General features: G+C 36.8%; 1 protein-coding gene across 1 annotated transcript in view; it reads right to left on the bottom strand.

Annotated features, from left to right (window-relative positions):
• The window catches only part of LOC149542830 (DET1 complexing ubiquitin ligase), a 66,361-nt gene extending 46,740 nt beyond the window's left edge, over positions 1-19,621 (bottom strand). Inside the window, exons 1-2 of the mRNA XM_089797718.1 lie at positions 19,206-19,621; positions 19,009-19,104 (exon numbers count right to left, since the gene is read on the bottom strand). Coding sequence (XP_089653844.1) covers positions 19,009-19,092 — 84 coding nt within the window. The 5' untranslated portion in view covers positions 19,093-19,104; positions 19,206-19,621. The remainder of the gene's footprint in view (positions 1-19,008; positions 19,105-19,205) is intronic.
• Between the last annotated feature and the right edge of the window lie 4,899 nt (positions 19,622-24,520).

Here is a 24,520-nt window from a genome sequence, read left to right as displayed (position 1 = left end):
AGATGCAAATGCAAGTTATTTTAGAAGTCTAGAGCTACTTTTCAATGGGAGAAGGATTTGTCTTGCAAGAAATTTGGGTAATCATGGAGATACCCTTGTTTTCTAAATGAGAATAATGATGCTGATATTATAAAATGGTTGATGGTTTAAAGATAAGAATAAACATAAATATCTATGATTGCCCATTATGGATGAGACTTCAGCTTTGGTTGAAAAGCTCTGATAGAAGAGATAAATTAGCTTCGTAAGAAACTCAATCAGCATTTTAGTTAAATTTGGGAAAATGAGCTTCATAAAGAAGGAAAGAAGTAAACTTCAAAATTGAATTGAGAAAACCTCAAAGACATAAGGGATGGGCATTTCAATCCAAAAGACCTTTAAGATTTCTATCATTATCTCTATTGACCCAAGTTAAAGATATAGCTTCGTCAACATTAATTTGGGAAGTCTACCATTGTTTTAAATAGAGGAAAAAAAAACTCAAGCTTTTACTGAAACAACGCATCTATTCACATTTTTTACGCTTCAAAGAAAAGTATGTTTTGCACCAAGACTTGGAGAATAAAGTGATGGAAGCAACTGAAATCATAGTCGCTGTAAAACTCTGAATGTCATCATATCTAATCTCAAACTGAATAAGATTACAACCAAGTACTCAACAAACCATGGGTACAAACGGCCAACACCTGGGTCCCAAACACTGATGACATAACCGGCTGATATGATGAGATAAAAATGTATCCAAAAACTAAGTACACCCCAGTAGATGGTGACAACCCATCCCAAGTAGATGATGTAGGAAACGAGCTGTCCACAAGCTGAAATCAACACCAAGGGCACATAGAAGATAATACTGCCATTATCACTGAGAAGAATCCCTAAATACATAGGGGTTAGGAGAAAGAATAAAGCTGAAAAAGCATTCCTATGATCAACACATAACTCCCCTCAATCCTCCACTAGGATCTGTTTAACTGCTGAAATAAAAAATTCATCCAACCTATATAAAAGTTAAAATTTGGAACCATGTAAAGGTTGTATGAAAGAGGGGCAGCAATAGTCACTTCACGACACCGATCCTATGACCAAGGTTCACTGTTAAGAACTGTAGCTTGACCCGAATCTTTGAAGTCAAGGTCACCCTCTTCCTCGAAATCAAGAGGAACTCTCTCCTCTACCTCAAAAAGTGGGTCATCGGAAATCCAAACAGCATCTACCTCAAAAAAAGGGTTGGCTATAAACTAAAAGAGATCTGAAGTTTTGGAACTTGGTTGCTTGGGGCAATTATCCAAATCATATGTCTGCTGAATGCTATCAAGTTCATCAATTACCTCAAGGAAAAATTCTTGCCTCTCTTTATCCTCATGTTCCCTAAATGATTCGTGCTCCGAATCTGATTTTCCGCTTTCTGAAGAGAAAACTGTGTATCAACCAATGCCTCACAAACATACTTAAGCTCCTTGTTGATCTCCTTAATCTTATTCCTTTCTTTATTCAGTTGGTCGATATAGGGTCCAACAACCTTAAGAGTATAATCCCTGTCAGAAAGCAAACATAAGTAATATGATTTCATAGTCTCAAGAGTTGTTTTAACCACCTGCAAACCAGCTACAAGCCAATCTCCTTTCTCTTCCCTTTGTGCCTTCTTGTAGAGATCCTCAACCAACTTTTGAGTGTTGTCATAACGTACCAAAGACACCACAACCAAGTTTTCACTAACCTTCCGCTAGTTCTTTAAGGTGTGCATTTCATTATTGTCCTATTGAAGCGGTTCATCGTCTTGTAGTATCATCTTAGGTTGTTCCTCTAAATTCATGTCATGGGTATCAAAAATATATGGTTCATCATACAAAGATTCCAACCTACTATTACCTTGTGTGCAACCAACATCATCAACCTGCTTGTCGACACTAACCTCCAATTCACCAACATAGAAACTTGCACCCTGAGTAACATCCTCTACATGAACACTAGAAGGTTGTAAATCAATGGCGGTTGATTGTTCTTCTTTTTTGGCCTACTGGAAATTCTTCATACAAATTTTTGCACTGGTCTTTTTCAAGGTGATCCTAAACCAATTCAAAATACTTTCTTTTTGCCATACAGACTTATTTTGCTGCTCTAGATGAAGATCCAAGTAATTGTTGAATGGTAATTCATCCTGAACTCAATTAGGTAGTTTTTTACATCCTCTATAAATGTCGAGTATTTCTACTCGTCTATCAGAATTCTGGGCTGACTACTCTTGTAGCTTCATAGTACCTTTCCTGATCCCTGTAACTGGGTATCCTTCTTCGGAAGATGTTCCAACTATATCGGATTGGTCATATAAAGATTTGGAGTGTATTCGTTAGTTCTTACTTTGCACGAAATTCATGAGATCAACCATATAATCTTTGTCCTTGTTCACACAATTTTTGAATTGATTTTGATGGTTGCTTGGGGGCCATCTATGCTTGGATGTTTTTCCTTGCGAGTGGCTTGAGCAGTCTTTGTTTCTTCCAGCATGTCACCTTCACTGAAATAGGTATCAGAAGAATTGATTCTATTATTTATAACAAGACTTCTCCTATTTTCCATTTGTCCTTGTCTTCTTCCATTTTCAGTTTTTGCATGTGTTCTTGCATCCATAATTTGCCAATGCTTGTGGCTCCTCTCTTTGTATCTTTTCACTTCCAATTTGGTATCTTCCTTGCTTCTGTCATCTTCACTACAATGGTACAGCTGATGAGACTGATCAATATGTTTTCCAGAATATCTTCTAGATGCCTCTTCACTGCAATTACCTAAATTCACTTTGGATCCAATCCTTGGTAATGACTGGTCTCGCCCATATAATGCCCATCCACTAGCACTTATAGAATTTGATCTTCCATTGTCAGTCCTCTTCGGTTTATAATTAACATCACTGTCAATGTCATCCTCATATAATAAATCTAAAATTGAAAAATCATTTGAATTACCCCCAATTGATGATGACTTGTTGATTCCAAAACCAAACTGACTAATATTTATATTTCCTTGTTCTCCTAGCAGCCTACTACATGCAATTTCATTTTTACCTCCACAGACTCTTGTCGTAAACTCCATTGTCTCGTTTAGTAATATCCCAATTTGGCTCTGTACATATGCAGTTTATTACTTCTGCTACACATGTCTTCACACTTCCTTGTTTATACTGGACTGCAAACCACTTGTCTCATCCTGAACTGTAAACATATCTGTTATACTATTGAATCCCAAGCAACGCCTTGAACATAATTCAAATGAGCATCCAAAACCTTCCAATTTTTCCCATTCTGTACGTAGTGCAGCTTCCATATGCTAGCTCCCCACCATCAGCACCTGAAGCAGGTTGTTCTCCTATAAGCCTGAACACTTCAGATTATCAAAGTCCCATGCAAGAGAATACCAACAATACAGAACAATGTCTAGACAAGGAACCGATGACAGTTACACATGAGCATTCATATCTCTCAATGTGATTCGCACTAACCGTGACAAGTGTTACAAACAAACATATCACCACAATAATGAGATTATTCACTATTTCAATCTCAACTTAAAGGCAACTGGTAGACATATATCAAAATTCACAACACCATTCACTAATCCTCCAACAGAGAGTTACACCCATATAAGCTTCTCTCAATATGCCAATGCATACTCTTGGAATTTCCTTTCTTTTTGTTTAGCGGATGAAAGACAATGGCAAGTAGAATCCAACTGTTGCATAGGATACGTTAACAACTATGCCCTGACACCAAGACTCCACGTCGATGTAAACTAATTGGAACTCCACAAATAAGAAACCATTTCTTGACCATTGCCAAATATTTACTGTGAATATTGGAATTTGAAGAATCATCCACCAATCGTTTGGCCATGTGGCAATTTATATTGGGGTATGTAACAATTTATTTTTCCACTACTGATGATCAATTATGCACCCAATAATAATCTGCAATGATATAATCCTTATTCGATAACTCTGAACTCGAGTCGTCTGATATTGCCTTCAGAATTTGGAGAGGCACCCGAACAATCAGAACTGCATTCGGAAGGCCAACCTCTTTCCAAGAGCTATGATTTGCAAGCATGTAAACGCTTGAATACTCTCTCTATTATTTACAACTCCAAAATTAGTGCCAGCGTTGGGAGTATTACATGCTAAATTTTTCCTCACGGAAAGTCTATTGTTCTCCCCTTGCATTGTGCCCAAAATAAAGAACACAAACTTAGAGTTTGTAGAAACCTCCCTTCCACCAAAGCCGATGTTCTGTGTCGTGATGTTTGATCAGGAACTCCTATTCTAATCCTTGCACCAAGAATTGAAATAATGCTCGTTAGAAATGTTGTTATCGCTGGGATGTTAAGCATGTCGTTTTCACACAACCACAATCATTTTCCCATCCTCGATATGCCAAGCAGTGCTCTTTGGCTGAAAAGGAGCCTCGTCGTGTTAATATAGAACACAACTCTCGTCCAATGAGCCCTCAACTGATCAAAAACTTTACCAAAAGGGGCCACACCATGTATGGTCACCTGGAGGAAGTCATCATTGTTTGTCTGAAATGCTTCATGAAGGAAGGTTATCGTATATTGATTCCGCTGCATTTATGTCTCACAAAACAATGAGGCGGCAACAATTGTTTGCTTCTTCGCTAAGGCCTTCACAATTTTGGCACTACTAAGTTATTTCAGACCTCTCTTCGAAAGCTTCATAATACACAATATTACTAAATAGTAAATCCTAAATTGCTATAATATAGAAAGTTTTGATAGTTGTAACATCTTCATTGCCTTGTGTTTTTTCCAGTACATACACTTTGGCGTAACTATCTATAGAAAATATTTCTTCCAACAACGTCAACTTTATTTACTCCTTTAAAGTTTTGATAGTAATATTAACAATACACAACCTTAGATAAACAATATTAAATTCTTTAGTAATATTTCTAAATCAAACCAACTCCTCACAAATTTGTTTGTTTGATGAATTTTTACCAAACTCAGAGCTTCTGTATTTATTTCTTAACCTCACAAGTTGGCAGGTTCGAGGCTCTGATACCACTGAAATATCCCAAACTCAAAGCTTCTATATTTATTTCTTAACCTCACAGGTTGGCAAGTTTGAGGCTTTGATACCACTGAAATATCTCTAACTGGATATTTACTCGATTTCCTTTTCAGTCAATATATTCAGACTCAAAGATAGGCAAATGTATTACAACACAACAATAGAAACCGTAGATTCTACAATAGATAATAACCCATTTCTTCTCAAAATAAGATTTAGTACTCAAGCATATGGAAATGCATTACAAACCATAGAATGAAACCAGTAATCTCTCCTAAACTTCTTAAAACAACGTTATGTATTTTACAACACCAATACAATAACCAACATTAAAAATCCAATCCTAAATACAGCTTTACAATCAGATTGAAAAACTTAAATAAGAACCTGTAAGCACATGCGAGACACCTAACGTGACGTCTTCGAGGTCAATGGGCTTGCGTCTACTGTTTGCCAGCACGAGGGGCTACATCCTCATACTAGCTGAAAGCTTAAGCTTTTTGAATATCTCTCACAAGAAAGAAAACTAAACTGAAACATAAATCAAGCATATCAAATGGAGTCTCTTCTCCTTTTATTCTCACAACTGCGACTCTTCGACTCCCCTTCCTGGCCTTTCATCTTATCTCTCTTTGTCCTATTTAGCCAGCTTTATAATATTAAATTGACCCTTTTATAATTTGAGTCTACGCTCTCCAAGTCAATTTAATATTACACAATTATGGCTTTAACTTTTCTAGTGTTCCAAAAAGGGACATTACACTCAAGTAGATTGTTTCCATCCCTGAGAATAGTAATTCTACCATCCGCCTTAGGATTAGTGATTACGAGAGGATTAAGGAATTAAGGCTTAAAAATGTGTATCAATGATTGTTTCTAATATTTCAAATGCTTAATGGCATGATAATTAGTATAAAACATTACAAAATGTCATTACAAAGCACAATTCAAACCCTAATTCAGAATTTCAGAACAAATCAAGTAAGATCTCAAAAAGGGATCATTACATATCTCTAGTAAAATCCTTTTTTTTTAGCATAGGAATGTCTCGTGAGTAGCAAGACGAGGATAAAACATACCCTTTGCATCCTCCAAGTGACACCTCAAAGGGGAGCATCCCCAGGGGTGTTCCCTATGGAGGATCTTTGAGGGTGCTTATGCCCTTGTAAAATAAAAAGGCAGTAACCTAAAATATCAAAAATATTTATAAAGGTAAAATCCTAAACTTGAAAGGGATGCCAACCAAGGTCCCTTCCCCTATGAAGTTATTGTTAGTGTAAATAATTAATTATTATTACACTTTACTTAAGTTTACTTAGGATAATGCATTTTTATATTAGTTGTCATGTAGACACTTAGGAATATGCATAGTCATATGAATTGTCTTGTTGACAACACAGAAATTAGCAAGTTATTTGAGCACATGGTGTCTAGAACATATCTTTATGAGATACACCTATGTAAACTTATCCTCTCATCATCGCACAAACTTCTATGCTCAATGGAGGATAATCCACCTTTAGTGGACATGTGCTGAGTTGTAATCATTTTCTCTTTGCTGACTCCTAGTCATTCTAGTTCCCTTTATATACAAGGCACTTCTATGATGTATTTTGGAAAATTTTGCATCTACATTATTTTCCCTTGATGTTTGTATCCACAAAACATGAATTGTGGGTAATTCTATTTATGATTTGGATTTACTCCATTTTCTTGGTGATTTATTTTTCATGATAGTACAATGATGATTGATGTCCATTAGGTTTTAATCTCAACAATTTTCTTTAATTCTTGTTACCTACTAAAGTAGAACTCAAAACAACTCCAAATAAAACATTACGACCCTGTAACATTAATGTATTCTCAGATTTTTGCAGAGAAAATACGTCATGAAATTTTGCATCAAGCACTAGACTGAACAAAGCTTAGTAAAACTAAAATTGTACAATGACTCGGTCCCTTTCTCTCATTCTTATTTGATCATCATTAGTCTCTTGTGCAATCTATTGAGCTTCTTGATCTTGGCATCATTTTGCCCCAAGGCAAATTCTTACATGCTATCAGAGCTATACCAAATTCTTACATGGTATCAGAGCCATGTGAGCTTCATTCCATAGCCATTAAAAAGAATTTTTTTTTTGCAGGTCAAGATTGAAGCTTGCTGGTGCAAATCAGATATTGGTATCACATTCAAGTGGTCAAAAAACCCACAAATCGACTTTTGTTTCATCAAAATCGGACATCTGAGGTGAAATCTAGAGTCATTTGATTTTTGGAGGTGTGACGGCGGTGATTCAAGAAAAAGAATTACAGAGGTGATTTTCAAACAGCGATATCTCCCTCATACGGACTCCTTTTTTCAAGCAATTTTTTTTGTTTTGAGGTAGAATTTCGTGCTCTACACATTACTGCAGGTTGTTTACAATCCCTGCTACTGAATTTTTTTGAAAATCGCAAATCCCGATTTTTGCAACTTCAAAGGCTTCGTTCGGGCTCATATGGAACACATATTCAGGTGCCATTTTTTTTTAAAGTGCATAATTTTTTGTCTACTTTCCAGATCTGGTATCAGTTTGGGAAAATTATAAATAGACATGGTATTTTCAAATTTTGGTCTCATTTTGGCCTATTGGCACTTGTAATTAATTAGATCCTTGAGAGGTCTTGTGTCTTATCTTGTTGAGTCTGATATAGCTTCACATTTGTTGGTGTAACCATCAAAATCAAAAGTCCACTTACACCCTAAATTTGCAAGTGGCCATTGTAATCGCACTAAATATAAAGTGTCAAATCATGCATTAGGGGGGGTTTCTTTGATTTTTTTTTTTTTGCATTTTGGGGGTGCATACATTATTTGATCTCATGGAATCATGTCAAAAGTGTCACTTTCATTTAAGATTCAAATTGACAAAAAGGAACTATTAGAAATGGAGTACTTTGATGATTGATCATCGAAGAGAACATAAGGAAGTGCTTCCTTATCTATATTCGGAGATATTTCCACCTAATACTAATTGGGGACATCTTTCTCTTCTTCTTCGCTTTATGTATGAGTAAGGAATCTTTTGCTCCTCTTAGTAAGGCAAGTGGTCCTCATGATGTTTGGATGTGTCTTTGGGAAGCATATGGAGATCCACGAGTCCCTCCATTACCAGAGGACATTCTACCTCCAGTCACTCCAATTGTGGTACCTACAACTCCAATTGAGATCATACCTCCTGATGCTCCTGTTGCTTCTACTGATCCAGTTCCAGCCACAAATGCTCCTGATTCAGTGCAGCAAGAAACACCATGTCTTCCTATTTCAGCTTCAAGGGATGACTTCCTTCCAGACATTGCAGTGTTGTTTGTGGAGTCTTACATTGAAGATGTGGGAAACATTATTGATGACATCCATCTTCTCTTTGTTGAGGAGAATTCTTCTTCACTTATTACGAGGGAACACTCTAACCCTCAACCACTTGATCTTTCTTTTGAGACTGACATGATTGTGGCCACTTCTTTTTAGCAGTTGGAGGACTCTTTTACTTCAACGAGACATATCAATCTTTGGAGATTGTATTCTAGTTTCCTTAGACACCATATCTTTTGATGATTTTTCCTACTAGTTGAGGAGCATTCTCTACTACACCTATGGCACCACTTCTTCCTACAAGGAGGAACATCATTCAGTTTTCATGGTGCAGCTTCTTCAGTCATCAAGGAGCTTCTTTTATGGGTGTGCATTCATCATTGAGGGGAGACTACATTGCTTCTCTTCCCATATCTTCCTATAAGGATGGTTCCTTGTCTTTGGAGTTTGCTTCACTTTCATACATGGACATGTTACCTTGTTTGCTACCTTCTTTTGGGCATCCACCAAATTGGCTTGTGGCAACAACATTCATCAAGGCCTTGTCAACATATGAGCAGACTTTAGAGGCAGCATCCATAGCATACTACATATGGATTCCTCATCTATCTTTTTATCCACAATGGGAAGTATACTTGCACCTATACTTGGTGTATCTTCTTCCTAAAGGGAGAAATGTCGTTTGTAGGCATTGGATAATTTTGTGTCTTCATGACATCCTTGCAGGAGATTATTCAATATGGGGGGATACCATCATGTATTTTTTATTATGAAGGATATATGCTTGTACATGCATGATGTATGTCATACTAGGGGGGTCTTGATTACTCCATCCTTGCATGCGTCTTGTATTTCTTCATCTCTCTTTTTGGAGGAGGTTTTTCCCATGAGGGTTTCCCTCTTTCTCCATTTTCAGAGAGATTGCATTGCATAGCATTTTATGTAGAGCATTGCACTTGTACATGGGTACCTAACATGGCCTAATAGTCGGGACCCACATTGCATCTTGCATTTAGCTTTGTGAGCTTAAGTGCATTTCCCTAAGTTGCACTTAAGGGGGGATGTTAGTGTAAATAATTAATTATTATTACACTTTACTTAAGTTTACTTAGGATAATGCAATTTTATATTAGTTGTCATATAGACACTTAGGAATATGCATAGTCATATGAGTTGTCTTGTTAACAACACATGAGTTAGCAACTTATTTGAGCACATGGTGTCTACAACATATCTTTATGAGATACACCTATGTAAACTTATCCTCTCATCATCGCACAAACTCCTATGCTCAATGGAGGATAATCCACCTTTGGTGAACATGTGATGAGTTGTAATCCTTATCTCTTTACTGACTCATAGTCATTCTAGTTGCCTTTACATAGAAGGCACTTCTACAATGTATTCATCCAATTATCTAATTATCTGATATCCATTCTCATTTGATCATCATTAGTCTCTCTTGTGCTATCTATTGAGCTTCTTGATCTTGGCGTCATTTTGCCTCAAGGCAAATTCTTACATGGTATCAGAGCTATACCAAATTCTTATAGTTATTAATGTTAGACCATACTCTATTGCAATTACAAGAAAAGGAGAAGAGGCAAGAAAGCACCTTGTAGACTATAAAAAATAAGTCATTTCATATTTTTAAAAAGGATTAAATGGGTCATGGAAGTCCCAAGACTTTAATTTGGGATTGGCAACAAGGGTTCCACCCCTTAACCCCATATTTTATTGTCATAGTGGAAGCGATAAGTGCATTGCCCCTTGACTCTGCTAGAAGCTAGTAACCCAAAGCCCCATTTTCATTTTAGAATGAAAAATTTACAAATTATTTTGTATTGTGCTAGATTAGATCCTAAGTAATCAAATTCCATTTATAGTTTTGATTTGCCAAATGAATTTCAATCCCAAACAATGCTATTATGTTTACAAACAAATGACTTCGAAACTAAACATAATGATCTCGACAAAGATATTTATATTACTAGCACATGAGCATTGACACTACAAATTATTGGGCTGACCTATTTATTATGTTTTATTCTCTCTTGAACACATTGCTTGGAAACATGTTGAAGCTTGTGACTAATTTACCCTAGTAGCATTAATGCAGCAACAACACGACAAACTAGAAATGTAAATGGAATTCAAGTACATGGGTAAAAATGAGAAAATTGGGAAAAACAACATACAAATTTTATCCTTAATCCTAAACCCTAAAACAACAATTTTTTGGAAAACATAAAAAAGGAGAAAAGGGTGAATAAAATGTGGGGCATCGACTAAATAAAACTGATCTCATTTTATTCTCCTTTGCTTCTTCTATGGGTTTATTCTAAAATGGTTCTTTCAGAATTTGGTTTGTGTTGGTATCATAGTTCAACTTATCGTTATCGGCAACTTATCACCAAAGACAAAAATAAGTATTGGAGATAAGTTTGAACTTATTGTGAAAATATCGAGAACTTAAAAACTTTCTTAAATTTAATTGGAAATTCTTTTTTTGCAAAAATCAATAAGGAGATGCATCTAATGAGTCAATAAATGAGTAAACAAACCAAACAAGTTTATTTAGATATATATATATAAATGCAAATAGGATATTAAATCGCATCCTCAAGTGGAAAGTTGATGGCTCGTAGCCATACTTTGATACTCTAAACTCTAAAGCAAACTAAAAATTGCAAATTGTATTTGTAAGACTATAAGAAAATACAAGTGTCAAGTACAATATCAAAATAGGCTAAATCTTGCTCTTCCCCTTCCTAGCAGCTCTATTAATGACTACTTGAATGGAAGAGAGTCTATCCCTAGAAGACTATTGTGGATATGGTTGTGGTTGTGGCAGCGGTTAGACCTCCACCTTGGATGAAGATGGTGTTGACATTGGAAATGCCTCATCATATGTACCCTCCTCACTCTCAGTGCCCTCATCCTCCTCAATGTCTTCATCAATGTCATCCAATCCCACTACAAATCCACCCTCCTTCATAACCTGCTTCTCCAAATCACAGATCTTATTATTTGTGAACAATGGAGGTTGCTCTTGTGATGTCCAATCACATTAGAGATCTATGTCATCCAAATCAAGTAGACCAACTGCTGTTAACTCTACCTTTCTTATGCACAACTTAAAGTTATAATGCACATAAACAAGATCATTGAGGTGTCTGTGTGCTAAATTGTTCCTCTTTTTCATGTGAATGGCCTAGAATAAGCTCCATTTACGCTCACAACTGGATGAGCTACATGGCTGATATATGATGCTTAAGCAAGTTTTTGCAAATTTGGAACATTTCCACCCTAGTTTCGCCACCAAACATCTGCAAGAGAAATAGTAAAGAATTAGAAAACAAAGTGAAAACATATTTAACTTAGTTTTATCTACTTATCATGCATGTGAAAGACACCAAAAGTTCAAATATTGTACCTAGGATTGAGTGTTCTTTCCTCTTCTTGCCAAGTCTAAGGAGAATAGCTTTCTTGTTGCATTCAAATACATTGCCATCTCAACCACAATGAGATCTTTCACATCAGCATTAGGTACCATCCTTTGCATGCAATCAATGAAGCCCTTCATGACCTTTCCATTGGGATCCACATAAGATAGAGAGAAGTGAAAACAAGGGTTGAGGGAGAACCCTGTCGCATGGATGGGTTGGTGGAGTTGATTGTTCCGCCTCCATCAATAATTTCCCATATGGGGTCAAATTTGAGGTTGCCCCCTTGTAGTAATTCTTTACTAACTCTTTGGCCCTATCCATGGCCTCATAAAGATACCCCATTGGGGTTTGCTCCACATCTACCAAGTGGAGTACTTTAAGCAAGGAATCTTTCAGCTACAATTGAAAAGTAGAAAAAGATTATCATTAACTAGAGACTAGACTTAGAAATTTATTATAAAAGATTTGATAATTGAATTTAATAGTATTAAATATTCAACTTTTGAAGATTTCAAGTTACCTTCACAATTATTGTAGCACAATCAAAGAAGTGTTTGTCAAAGACAATGTATGCAACACTCTGTCCATCAGGCTTCTTTGAATAGCTTGAGTTTAGCCATTATGGACTCACAAAATAATTGCTTCAAAGAATTCAAAGAACTAATAACACTTTGCAACATTAGTAAAAGTATTGTAAACATTGTGGCCGCAAGTCTAACTAACTCCTTCCCATGGGTGAATTCTCTCATCAAGCAAAGAGCCCAAGGGTGATTGTAGATGTATTTTGTTATCTTTTGTGCATTCTCTAAAACTGGTCTAACCCAATCCAATTTTCCTATGTCCTTCAAAAGAAGGTCAAGGACATGCATTGCACAAGGAGACCAATAAAGTGTGTTATACTTATCTTCGAGGATCCTACCCGCTGCCATATATGCACATTGTCAAGTATTATTTGCACCACATTAGCATATTGGCTTTATCTTGTTTGAGGCATCCAAGGATTTCAAAAAGACTACTTAATCCTTGCAAAAAACCAAAAAAATGATGTTGGTACAGTTTCTTGCATCTATCCATCCATCTAAAAGTAAGGTGCAGCCACACTGTTTCCATTGTAATCTTTGATCATTAACCACATCTTTGGCCCTAGAAATAGCATCTTTGAGTAACCTACAAGCACAAAATTAAGTTGACATTAAGTACACAACTTTGATCAAAAAAAGCTTATATTGAAGAAAAATAAGTATATTGCAAAACTATAAAACATTTAAAAAAGAAAACAAGTGAACTAACCTCCCACTCAAGTCTTTAGGAGTAGGCGCCTTGTAGCCTTTTCCTGTCACAAAATTCAGCCAGTAGGTACTAGCTGCAACATTGAATGGGATGTTATTAAATAATCAAAAATTGACACATTGAATGTCAACTTGTCGATGCACATTGTTGTTCCACATAGTACCCTCCAGTGATGGTTGTGTTCCAAGAGTGTTTCTGTGCACAAAAAAACCATTTATAGAAGATGTGTGTGGCGGTGGTCTAATAGAACCAGCAGAAGTGGAAGCCATGGGAATGGTAGATTTGGGGATACGTGGGCCATGCTATGACCCCACGATGCCCTCAAGTGCTTCTCCTTCTTCCTTAAGGTTTGTTGGGATACCTCACAACCCACATTATTTCATTATGAAATGAATCAATGATAATTGTATTAGCAAAATCTAGATTCTAAACAAATGATGGTGATTGTAAAATAAATAATGATTCTTAAAAAGGAGATAGTGTGAGTCTTGAGATACCTTGTGATTCGAAAATGGCTGCCCTCATGGCCTGTTTTGCCCTTTCCATTGTAACTTTTTCTCTTCCTAGGCACATAGTAAAGCATTCCTCTCTCTCTTTATTTCAGCCATGGTGTTGTCACAAACCCTTGTGTCACGCTTTGTGATCCCTCCAAGGTGGTATTCAAATGAGATGCGCCTCCAGTAATAACTTTTTCTAATGCAGCGCTAATCCGGATGTACCCCAAAATGAGGTGATCCAAAAACCAGCAAACAAACACACAATAGAAAAGGAACAAGAGGAGTGAGATTCAAATCCAGAGAGACAATATTTCATACATTCGAATTAAGAAGTTTACATCTAACATGCCTGGTTGTACGGCCTTCCGGGTTACGGCCATTACAAAGAAGAATACATCTTTCAAAGAAGAACAGATCTCAGACTCAAAATACAAACTTCTATCTCCAAGCTACTCCACACTAAGACTCAACTAAAATGACTTCTTCATGCTTCTCTCTACATCTCCATGCTTGCACAATAATCCCTCATCGAATAATAATCCTAAGACTCTACCCAAGACCCTTTTAAATACTTGCACAGCCACAAGTCAGCCTATTACAAATTACCAAATAAACAAACTCTTACATTAAATGCATAATCAAGCCACAAGTCGGCTCTCAACAAATATTAAATACCCATCACGAAATTAAATACGCACCAGGTCGGCCCAAACTAGAAGCAAATGCAGAAAACTAATACTAGCACTTGACACATACAAGATCACTCAGCACATACAAGAACACTCGGCACATGAAGGATCACTTGGCACATGAAGGAACACTCGGCACACATCACAACTCGGCAAACACTGAAACTTGGCAAACACTACAACTCAACAAACATTGCATGCTCGGGTAACACTACAACCGACCAACTCAGCACTTGAAGGATCGTTCGGTCGATACTGGCAGAATAAATGGGATAACACGCTAACAAATATGTTAACATGACATGGGATAACTTCAACTCGGCAATGACTGAAAATTTACTGGCACTCGGCAATTGTTGTAACTCGGCAGCAACCAACAGAATCAGCGAGATAACACGACGACCAGGATGCTCCTACATTATTTTTGCATTTTATGCATATCACACTATTAAAGTCGGGTCCTTCAAAAGCATATTTTCATGCCTTGTCTATGGCCACTTTAGGGCGCATTCCTTCATATCCTGATGGACATGCATCTACTAGGCCATTGAGAAAACCAATTGTAGAGGTATCTGTATAAGCCAATCTAATGAAGAATCAACCTACACATGTCACACACATACAAAATGAGGGCACAAATTTAGAAATAAACAAAGTTAGTTTAAAAATTTAGATAAGTTTAAACATACCTAAAACTTGAAAGAAAAAATGTATTAGGTTATGAAATTTTTAAGAAGAGATGAAATGTTTTAGAAAACTATGAAAAAATTGCACAAAATAACTAAAAAATGGTGTTAAATCTTATTTATTGCCTTCTAAAAGGAGTTAGAGTAGGTTGGAAATGGTATGAGAGAGTTCGTGTAAACTTGGATGCATTTTATACAAGACAAAATGGTTTAAAACAAAAGAGAAAGAATCTTGAAAACTTACTTGTGAATCCTAATTTGCTTGGAAAAACTCTTCAAATCTGCTTCAAATCCACAACAAATCAATCTAGATGGTTGCAAACAATGATCTTTCTCCTCCAAAAGCTTTCAGCCCTCTCCAAATTTGCTCTTGAAATGCAAAAAAAAATGAACATGCTTGCTGGCCTGTCATGGTCCTTCAAACTAGCGCGGGTGATATTTTGCTCCAAACCATGATAAATTCATTAAATTTCACCTATATACCGGCAATTAAATGGTGATAACTTGGCAAGTTATAGACGATATCTTGTAGAGTTTTATCGCCTGTTCAACTTATCACAATAAGTCAACTTATCGCCGATGTATTGGCAACAAGTTGATTTATGGTCGGTATATCTACTTTTATTTGTTTGATGAATAATGCTACAACTACTCTTTTTAAAATGATGAATGACCACAAGTTTTATCAATTTTTAAAATAACAACTACAAAATGAATTTCCTCAAATTGCATGGCTGAAATTGAGAAATAGAAGAGTGCAAAAAATTATGCTACTATGAAGTCTTAAGAGAAGGTATTTTTTCCACACAAGATAGGAGCAAAGACATAGTAAGATTCATCCTCAATGTACCATACGTCAATAAAATTTGTCAAAATTTCAGCATCTTTGACTTCAAATGTTAACATAAACAATAAATTGCATCTTCCTTCACTATTTGTAGTAGCTAAAATTTATATATTACTTGATGGCTACCAACTAATTCTAGGAAAATGATTGCCATTAACCCATCTTAGAAACTCTATGGAAAGAAAGTTGAACATTCAGCACTCCTACATTAGGTAAGCTAATGGTCCACACAAAATTATCATTCTATGGTTGACATCAACATAAGAAAGAATGGTGTAATCAGTTATGGCCTATGAGACATGCATCGATTTCAAATTCAGCACCAAAAACTAGTGTCGACATCCATTTTCAACCATTACTTAGCAACTTGTCGCATCCTAGTCATAACCCATTCCTTCCTAATCCCCTTCCAAATTCACCTTTCATTACCCGTCCTTACAAAATATTTATCTCCTTGAATTACCCTTTCCATTAATTAATTAGAAATCCATTCTACTACCCATATGTCCAAATTAATATAATATATATTATTCATAAAATCTCAAAATATCCACTCAAGACTCCTTTGTAAACCCCCTCATTATTGCACCACTAAGGTTACCCAATGTGCACCTATTTATCCAAAATGAATAAAGCATAGGAAATAATTATCCTCACACATTACAACTCTCCCGAGTATTTATAATCAAGGAGGATGTCCAGTTTCTTTCATTTAGTCTAAACTGTCCATTGAAATTGAATCTCCACAATTCATATTCCTGTCAACAGCTCTATAGACAACCTGTTATTCTCATCATTTGGGCAACACACACTCCATCCAAGGGCACATTCAACATATCTTAGGTTGACATGTGAAAATAGCTTTCCTAATTATATTTTGCTTTCCCATTTCTCATTGCTCCATCTGAGTTATTTCTTGATTTGGAATGGGATCTTGGTTTGCATTTCTTTTCTTGTTTTAATTCTGAATCTAGATATATATTTGGAATAGAGTTGTGAGGTAACATTGTTTCAACTAGTATCAGAACACTTAGGTGTCAGTTCCCTATTGACAAGAAAATTAGGCCAAGGGTCTGATAAGATAATGTCATTAATTGTCAAATCTTGGTCTAATGTAATTAAAGGAGAAATTATGTTTTGTATAAACATTTATTTAAATACAACTTACAAATATATATCTCTTATATTTTCCATCCATATATGATTTATGCTCTTATTTCACATTCTTCGCCTACTTAAAACCTCTTATTGGCTCATAGCATCTCTCCATGGTAAATCTTAACAACTCTCTGAGAGATGTTTGGTTGTACTTAGCATAAAACTTTTGTTTTCTTAATATCCTTTCTGGTAAGTTCTTGGGCCTAAGTAACTGCAGTAATTCTTTGGTCTGCTCTTTCTGTTGAAATGTCAAGGCAAGAAGACATATTTAAAGGTAGTGTTCCAAATCTTACTGAGTCTCTACGGAGACTTCTATATTAACATATCCATGAAAGGTCACAACAGTGATGAAGATGGATGAAAAGAATTATGCCAAGTTGATGAAAGAAAGAGAAGTAACAATGAAGAAGGATGAACTAATTCACAGCTATACCACAGAAGATTTTTACAGAGACGGTTACAATTGCACAGGCCACTGGAAGAATGAAAGAGCAGTTATATGGGATGCTTGAAAAGAAAGGTCTAGAGCAAGGCAACCAAGTGCATGTTGATCCTATAGTTGTGCTTCCATCACAGGCCAATGCACTACAACCAAGAGATGCTGCCCATGCACAAAATGACAAGTTACTAGAATGGAATGATGAAAAGATAGGACAGACTGCTCGGTTGCCCTGCAAGGGTATGTTGGACTACGGTTCCCCTTCAAGATTCATAGCATGGCTTAACCGCCTCTTGTGTTCTATAAATCTAGTGGTTCTATTGGGCATTGACAGGTCAATGATGCAATGGCAACCCTAGCTTGTAACAAGTGGTATCAGAGCTTGGTCACAGGTTTGAACACTGAGCGGGGGATTGTTGGACTCACTGTCAACATTCCCCTTCAAGATTCGTGACATAGCTTTAACCGTCTCCTGTGTTCTATAAGTCTAGCGATTGTATCAGGCATTGACAGGTCGATCTTTTGGTGCAACAACAACCCTAACTTGTAACAGGGTATTGGTGTTTGACAGATCAGAACTTCCTTTATAATGTTTTGTTTTCCATCTAAGTGTAGTTTACATCCTTTTGCCAGATCAGAACTATATGATGCTGTTGCAAATATTGTGATGATATCATTTTAATGTAAAGGCATAACAGTGATATGATATAAATGCAGGTTTAACTTATCTCAATAGAAAAAAAAAAAACTACTCTATGACCTACAAATCAGTCCAAATTCAATATATGATGATATGCAAGACCGTACAGCCCCATGTGCAGATATCTCTGTTGAATACTTAATTCTCTTGTGGAGAATCGCTAAGACAGATTTTAATTCTTCTCTGTCCCATTGATATAAATTACTACAGATGCTTCTCTACGTCTCAAATACGTGGGTTTTGTTCATTTTGACACTGATTTTCTTCGCATAAAATGGAGTGCATATTATATTGCTTTTAAGAATTGAAAGTTAAAATTGCCGAGCAACGAAGGTCCATGGAATGGCCTTTGCAATTAGTGCTGGAGAGGTCCACAAGGCATACTCTCTTCATTAGGATAGTTCCGCTTGAAGAGTAGTGGCATATTCTTAAAAGGCATCTAGACACTGCATTTTACAACAAAGGGGACAGTTTAAGAATTTGAGTTGGTGAGTCTCGGAGCTCAAACGTGACAAAGTGCTTAATAAGACGCCCCGAGTTTAAGCTGGAGCAACAGAAGACATACACCAATTGCCTAAAGTAGGGGATCCCCATAACCCAGCCATGGAAATAGAAAAAGCTATATAAAGCGTCAACCCTACCCAGTTGGGTATAAGTCTGTCAGGATTACAGAACCTGAAATTGTTCCAGTAACTATTATGTGAACAAGAAACACTGAATAGCAGATACATGATTGAATGAGGAAGTTCTTATTAAAATGTAACAAATTTCTTTTAGCGGGCCAAATTAAAAAGAAAAAGAAAACTAGATGAATTACTCACCGACGGATGGGAGGGATCGGCAGGTCTCAGTTCACTGAAATTGTGAGGATTGTAGGAGGGCCAATCTCCTAGCGATGAACCCATTCTTCCTCTTACCTTTGCATCAGAACACAATAACCAACAAATTTCACAAATCAGGGACTGTGTTATACAAGAAATTTGACCGCAAATAAGGGTTCTGACCGTTAGAAACTCACAGGAATTTAGCTTTTTGACGAGGGAATCAAATAAGCCAAGACTGGCAACTTGCAGGCCAGAGGCTTCTTAGAGCGTAGTCACTCTTTAACTAGAGCTGCTGCTTTGACCACACCTCTCCTGTGCTGCTTCCTATACCCTACCGCTATCACTCTCCTCTTAATGTGAGGCATAGAGATTCAATGAAACAATCTATGTTTCAAACTCTTACATAAGTAGGGGCTTGATCATAGAAACCCCTTTGAAGTGCAACAAATTCTCAATTAGGTGAAGAAGTTGTTTAGGCTACTTCAATGTTAGGATTATAAGTAAACAACTTAGTATTATTTGTGTACACTTAAAATGTGTCACATTCTAAACTCTTCTAGCCAAGTGATTCCATAAGTTAGGAATTTCTGATGTAGAGTTAGAGCTCCCTATTCACGGAGTGCAAGAAAGTATATTTCAAGCATATGAAGGCTCTCAACTAAGCTTTAGAGATACTTTTCTTGCTAGTAAACCATGCAACGGGAGGTTCTTTGAGACCAAAGCAAGAATGCAAGTGTCTACAATGAGTTCCTCAATTATGAAATGCAAATGTGAAGTAAGCTAATATCAAATGCAAGATGCAGCTATGTTAACAAGAATGAGAGTATTACAAATCCAACTATTAAGCTATGTGAGTTAGGTTATAACAGAAGAGAAACTAAGCTACATGCAATTACACTAAAATGTTATGATATGAGAGAATGTAGACAAGAAAATGGAAGTTCTCCACAAAAGCTCTCAAGAATTCGAATGGTAAACCTGCAACATAACAGCACTCAAGAGTGGATCCTTTAAGGGGGAGAGCTCTCTCCCTTTTAAAGGTACAGATAGTGGAGATTAAAATCAAGATGATGGAAGATTGAGGGTGGAGTTTGAGAATGAGATTGATCCATGTGCACACACAAGTCCACCAATAAACAAAGAGTTGACTTTGCATATGAAACAAAAAGAGTCTTTTTCTTTAATTTGCAAAATAGAAATAATGCTTTATGTGTGCACATTGAGTGGGTTAGAAGAAAGGGGGCTTTTTTTTAATTAGAAGGGGAAATGTTCTTTTAATCAAATAATGAACTTAGTATAATATAATCAAAACTGTAGATTATAATCAAATTAATTGATTTCTAGCAATTTGGTCCAAGTAAACGATTAATTAATTTAGCCAAAATGTTGAGAAGGGGGCTAATAGTCTAGATGACCATTTTTAGGTGATTACATTTGTCTTTTTTTAACTAATGTGTGATCGATCGGGGAACACATTACGTCAAAGAAAACAGAAAGCAAGTAGGCAACAATAGAGATATTTGATTCCAAAGAACAAATTGCAAAAAGAGATAGCGAATCCTAAATGTACAGCCTAATAGTGGTTGTACTGAACACTTAGGAAAGATGTCAGAACTTAAGAAGAATGCTAACACCAAGCAAACAAGCAATGATAGAGTATTTATGCCCCCTTAGGATCAAAATCAAAATGAGGTAAGGGGGATGCAGAAATGAGCTAGGTATGAGTAAATCGAGATATAGCAAAGTCTATGATGACAGATAGATGATTAGAACCAAAGAGTGACCATAAGGAAATGATAGAATGCCCTAGCGATGATTCGAAGATTAGACCTCAAGAGGTCAGCTAACTGCATAAAAGAAGGGAGAATTTTAAAATGTGATTTTGACTATCAAGATGAACTCAAATTTTGATTTCGATCTTGAAAATGGATCCAGGACATCAAAATTAGTCAGGGGTGCAATTTTCGCGAAATTCCAAGGAGTTTGAAAAATGAGCTAAAATTAGGTCAGAAGGCTATATAACGGGTCCAAGTGTATTTTTCAAATCATTTTATCTTTTATGAATTTCAAGAGCTTAGAGTGGTCTGGAGAGAGAAACATGGCATTAGCAAACATTCTAACCCACCGACATTGTTTTGAGTGTAGTCAATTGCACCAACAACCTCCTAGCTATGAGGCATCAATAAGTTGTAAAAAAAAATTGTTTTTCATGCATTTATGAGCATTTTTCACATGTTTTAAGGGTTTAAACACGGAATAGCATGCGATATTTCAAAAGTATCGCACGAGTACTTTGAGAAATATCGCATGATATTTTGCATAAAAAAATGTATCGCACCATTTGGAAAACTTTATCGTATGGACTATACCCAAATCTCATGCAAGTCGATGCGAAATATCGCCCGGGCGAAAAGTATCACTCGAGTATAGTAAAAAGCATCACACAATACTTTATCAACAAAAAGTATTGCCTATATATAACAAGAAGTATCACACAGCCTTTTTGTTGAGCATTTTGAGTTGGATTTTGCGTTTTTGATCATTTTCTCGATGTTGTTGATGTTTGCTTGACCTTGTTTGCAGATGTTGTTTTCGGCACTTCACATCAAAGCCCCCAAAGTGGTGGAGTTGCGTGTTTTAGATCATCTTACTGATGATGAGAAGGCCGCCATATCGAGTATGGGGCTAAAGTGGGTTATACAGATGCCCCACATACAGGCAAACCATGGGTTGCTGACTGTGCTAGCCGAGCGATGGCATAGCGAGCACAACATTTTTCACCTGCCTTCTAGAGAGACGATAATCACTTTGGAGGATGTATATTACATTCTTTGAGTACCATGCTATGGTGATCTAGTCAATTCTATGTTCAATTACTCTATTGTGTTTTTAGGTTTTTGATATCCATATGAGGTATAATGATGCAAAGTTTGTCATATGTCACAAGTTTATTATGATTAGACCTCGACAGAGGGACGATTAGTTGTACTAGAGATGTTCTATGATGTCACCATTTTAGATTGTCATTTGAGATGGGAGTGGCTTATAGATGATTATGGTGATGAGTACCCACTGCAGTGTCTACTATGTTTGTTGGTTGCCCAAGCGTTGGTTATCGATAGGAGCCAGAAGGGCTTCTCGCTAGGATGGGGCAGGTTGGTAGCAAATCTAATTAGGTGGCTCTGAAGGATAGCATGGGGACCGACAATCCTTGTAGATATGTATCATGAGTTGTACAAGGTCTTATATCATGAGGGACACTCTTGGGCATGTAGAGTAGTGATGGCTCAGATATGGACATGGGAGCACATTGTTGTCATTTGACCACAGGTGCAACCAGCCTTACATATTCAGATATAGAGGTTTTGTACCACAAACACATAATGGAGATCTAACATATCATTGGTGAGTTTTAAACTAGCTCACATCCTTTGTATGGCAGCGATTCTAACAATTCCATAGATGGTCTGATTCTTTGAAGCTAGAGTTTATGCATTACAGTCAGCCCCTAGTCAATGGGCATGTAGATATTGTTGAGTGATTTGTGATCAGTCGAGTATGGTAGCAATTTGTGGAATGGTAGGCGGTTTTAGTGGAGATGACCACCTATGCACGGTACCATGGAGAGGAGGCACAAGGTTGGATTCCTATGCTAGATTATCACACAGCCCTCTAGGAGATGACAACATTAGTGCGAGAGCCTTGGGATTATAGGCCAAAGGTAGCAGATGCAGGTGTAGATCTAACATATCTATATGAGAGGAAAAGACATCCATTCCCACAATTTACTCAATCAGATGCCCCACTCGCAGCAGCAAGACAGGGGGAGATGGAGGTGTTGGCGGTGGAGGCGGAGGCAGAGGTAGAGAAATGGAGGTCAGAAGCAGTTCCTGAGCTGGGAGGAGGCGGACATGGACCTAGGTCATGAGGGAGGAGGAGGAGTAGCAACCACTAAGACGTTGGAGAGTGGAGCGAGTGAAGGTATAGGTGGAGCAGCTAGCTAGAGGAGATGATGAGCGAGAGGCTAGGTTGCAGGCTATGGAGGCCAAGTTGCAAGCGGCACAAGTAGCTATTGCAATTTGAGACCAGTAGCTCATAGATGAACGAGCGAGAGGGGATGAGCTTTCTAGGGAGAGAGATGTTGCTAGGCAAGAAGTAGTGCATCATGGCGCACGAGTCGCATACTATTATGCCACCTATAGGGGTGTGGTGTCGCCAAGGTAGGGACTTCTTGACTACTCGGAGCAAGGCAATAGATCATAGGGTGCAATATAGCCACTACATAGGAGACAAGTTCCTCCACCAAAGCCACCACCAACTACAGAGGGAGTGAGTCAATCTTAGGTCTAGGTTGATGCATCATGACAATTTTTTATTGTACCCCATGTATTTTGAGATGGATATCCAAATTTTGGATCTCACATTATATATATATATATATATATATATATATATATATATATATATATATATATATATATATATATATATATATATATATATATATATATAGTGACACATTTTGATAAATATGTGATCCTAGATTTGATTGATAGCCTTGTGTACTTGTCTCATTTTGATGGATGCTTCAGCACTTCAAGTTTCCATGTGATGTTTTAGTTTCTTGATCATGTATGTGTTGTTTTATGCTCATGGATCACTCTCATGTATGATGTTTAGCTCTCATGAGTACGATGTAGGCTTATGTTTTTGAAAAATGTAACACTTGGATAAATTAGATGTGATTTTTAGATTAACCCCTTGTGATGACGTGGATAGCAAAGAGGTGAAGTGAAAGATCAAGAAGATGAAAAAGCAATGAGTAAGAAGAAAGCAAAGAGGGCATGAAAGCAGTTAGCCAACATGTCTGAAAAAGATGAAGAGGGAGCTTTCCCCATATGTAGGAATGCAAGACTAAGCTAGAAAATGAACCTAAAATGCAAACTAATATGCAAAGTGGTTTACCAACAAGAAATGCATAACATTTAGACTCTAATTCCATCGTTGAGTGTTTTATTAGGGACATCATGGGATCATACAACCATCACTTAGTAAAACTATGAGGATATGAATATGATCAATATTTGATAGGAATGTGGAAATCCAATCTAAGCATCAAAGACATGTAAGTCAAGATGGTTACGCAATTAGATTCCCTAAGTATAATATAGCAAGATTGCACTTGTATCAAGGCATAAGTGCCAGGATAACCCCCGAGTGCAGTCTTGCGAAAAAAGTCAAGGATGATATGTTTGTGAGTTAATGTGTCAAGTAGGACAAGCATGAATGCTCTAAACACTATAGACTGGAAAAGTATACCCACAAGCAGAAAGTAAGTAAACATGTCCCATGCTCCCATTCTTCTAGTCCATGACATCCTCAAAAGACTATCAGGGAGGGAACACATAGCAAAGAAATCATCATAGACAACACACAAAAGTAGATAAAGTTCATCATAGCTTAGTAGGTTAAATGTTTAAGTGCGTGTGTGTGAGTCACTTGGTCATTT

This window comes from Cupressus sempervirens, chromosome 8 (genome assembly GCF_028749045.1).
Source record: "Cupressus sempervirens isolate cs-2001-9-10 chromosome 8, ASM2874904v1, whole genome shotgun sequence".
Taxonomy (NCBI): domain Eukaryota; kingdom Viridiplantae; phylum Streptophyta; class Pinopsida; order Cupressales; family Cupressaceae; genus Cupressus; species Cupressus sempervirens.
This window is presented reverse-complemented; position numbering and strand designations above follow the sequence as displayed.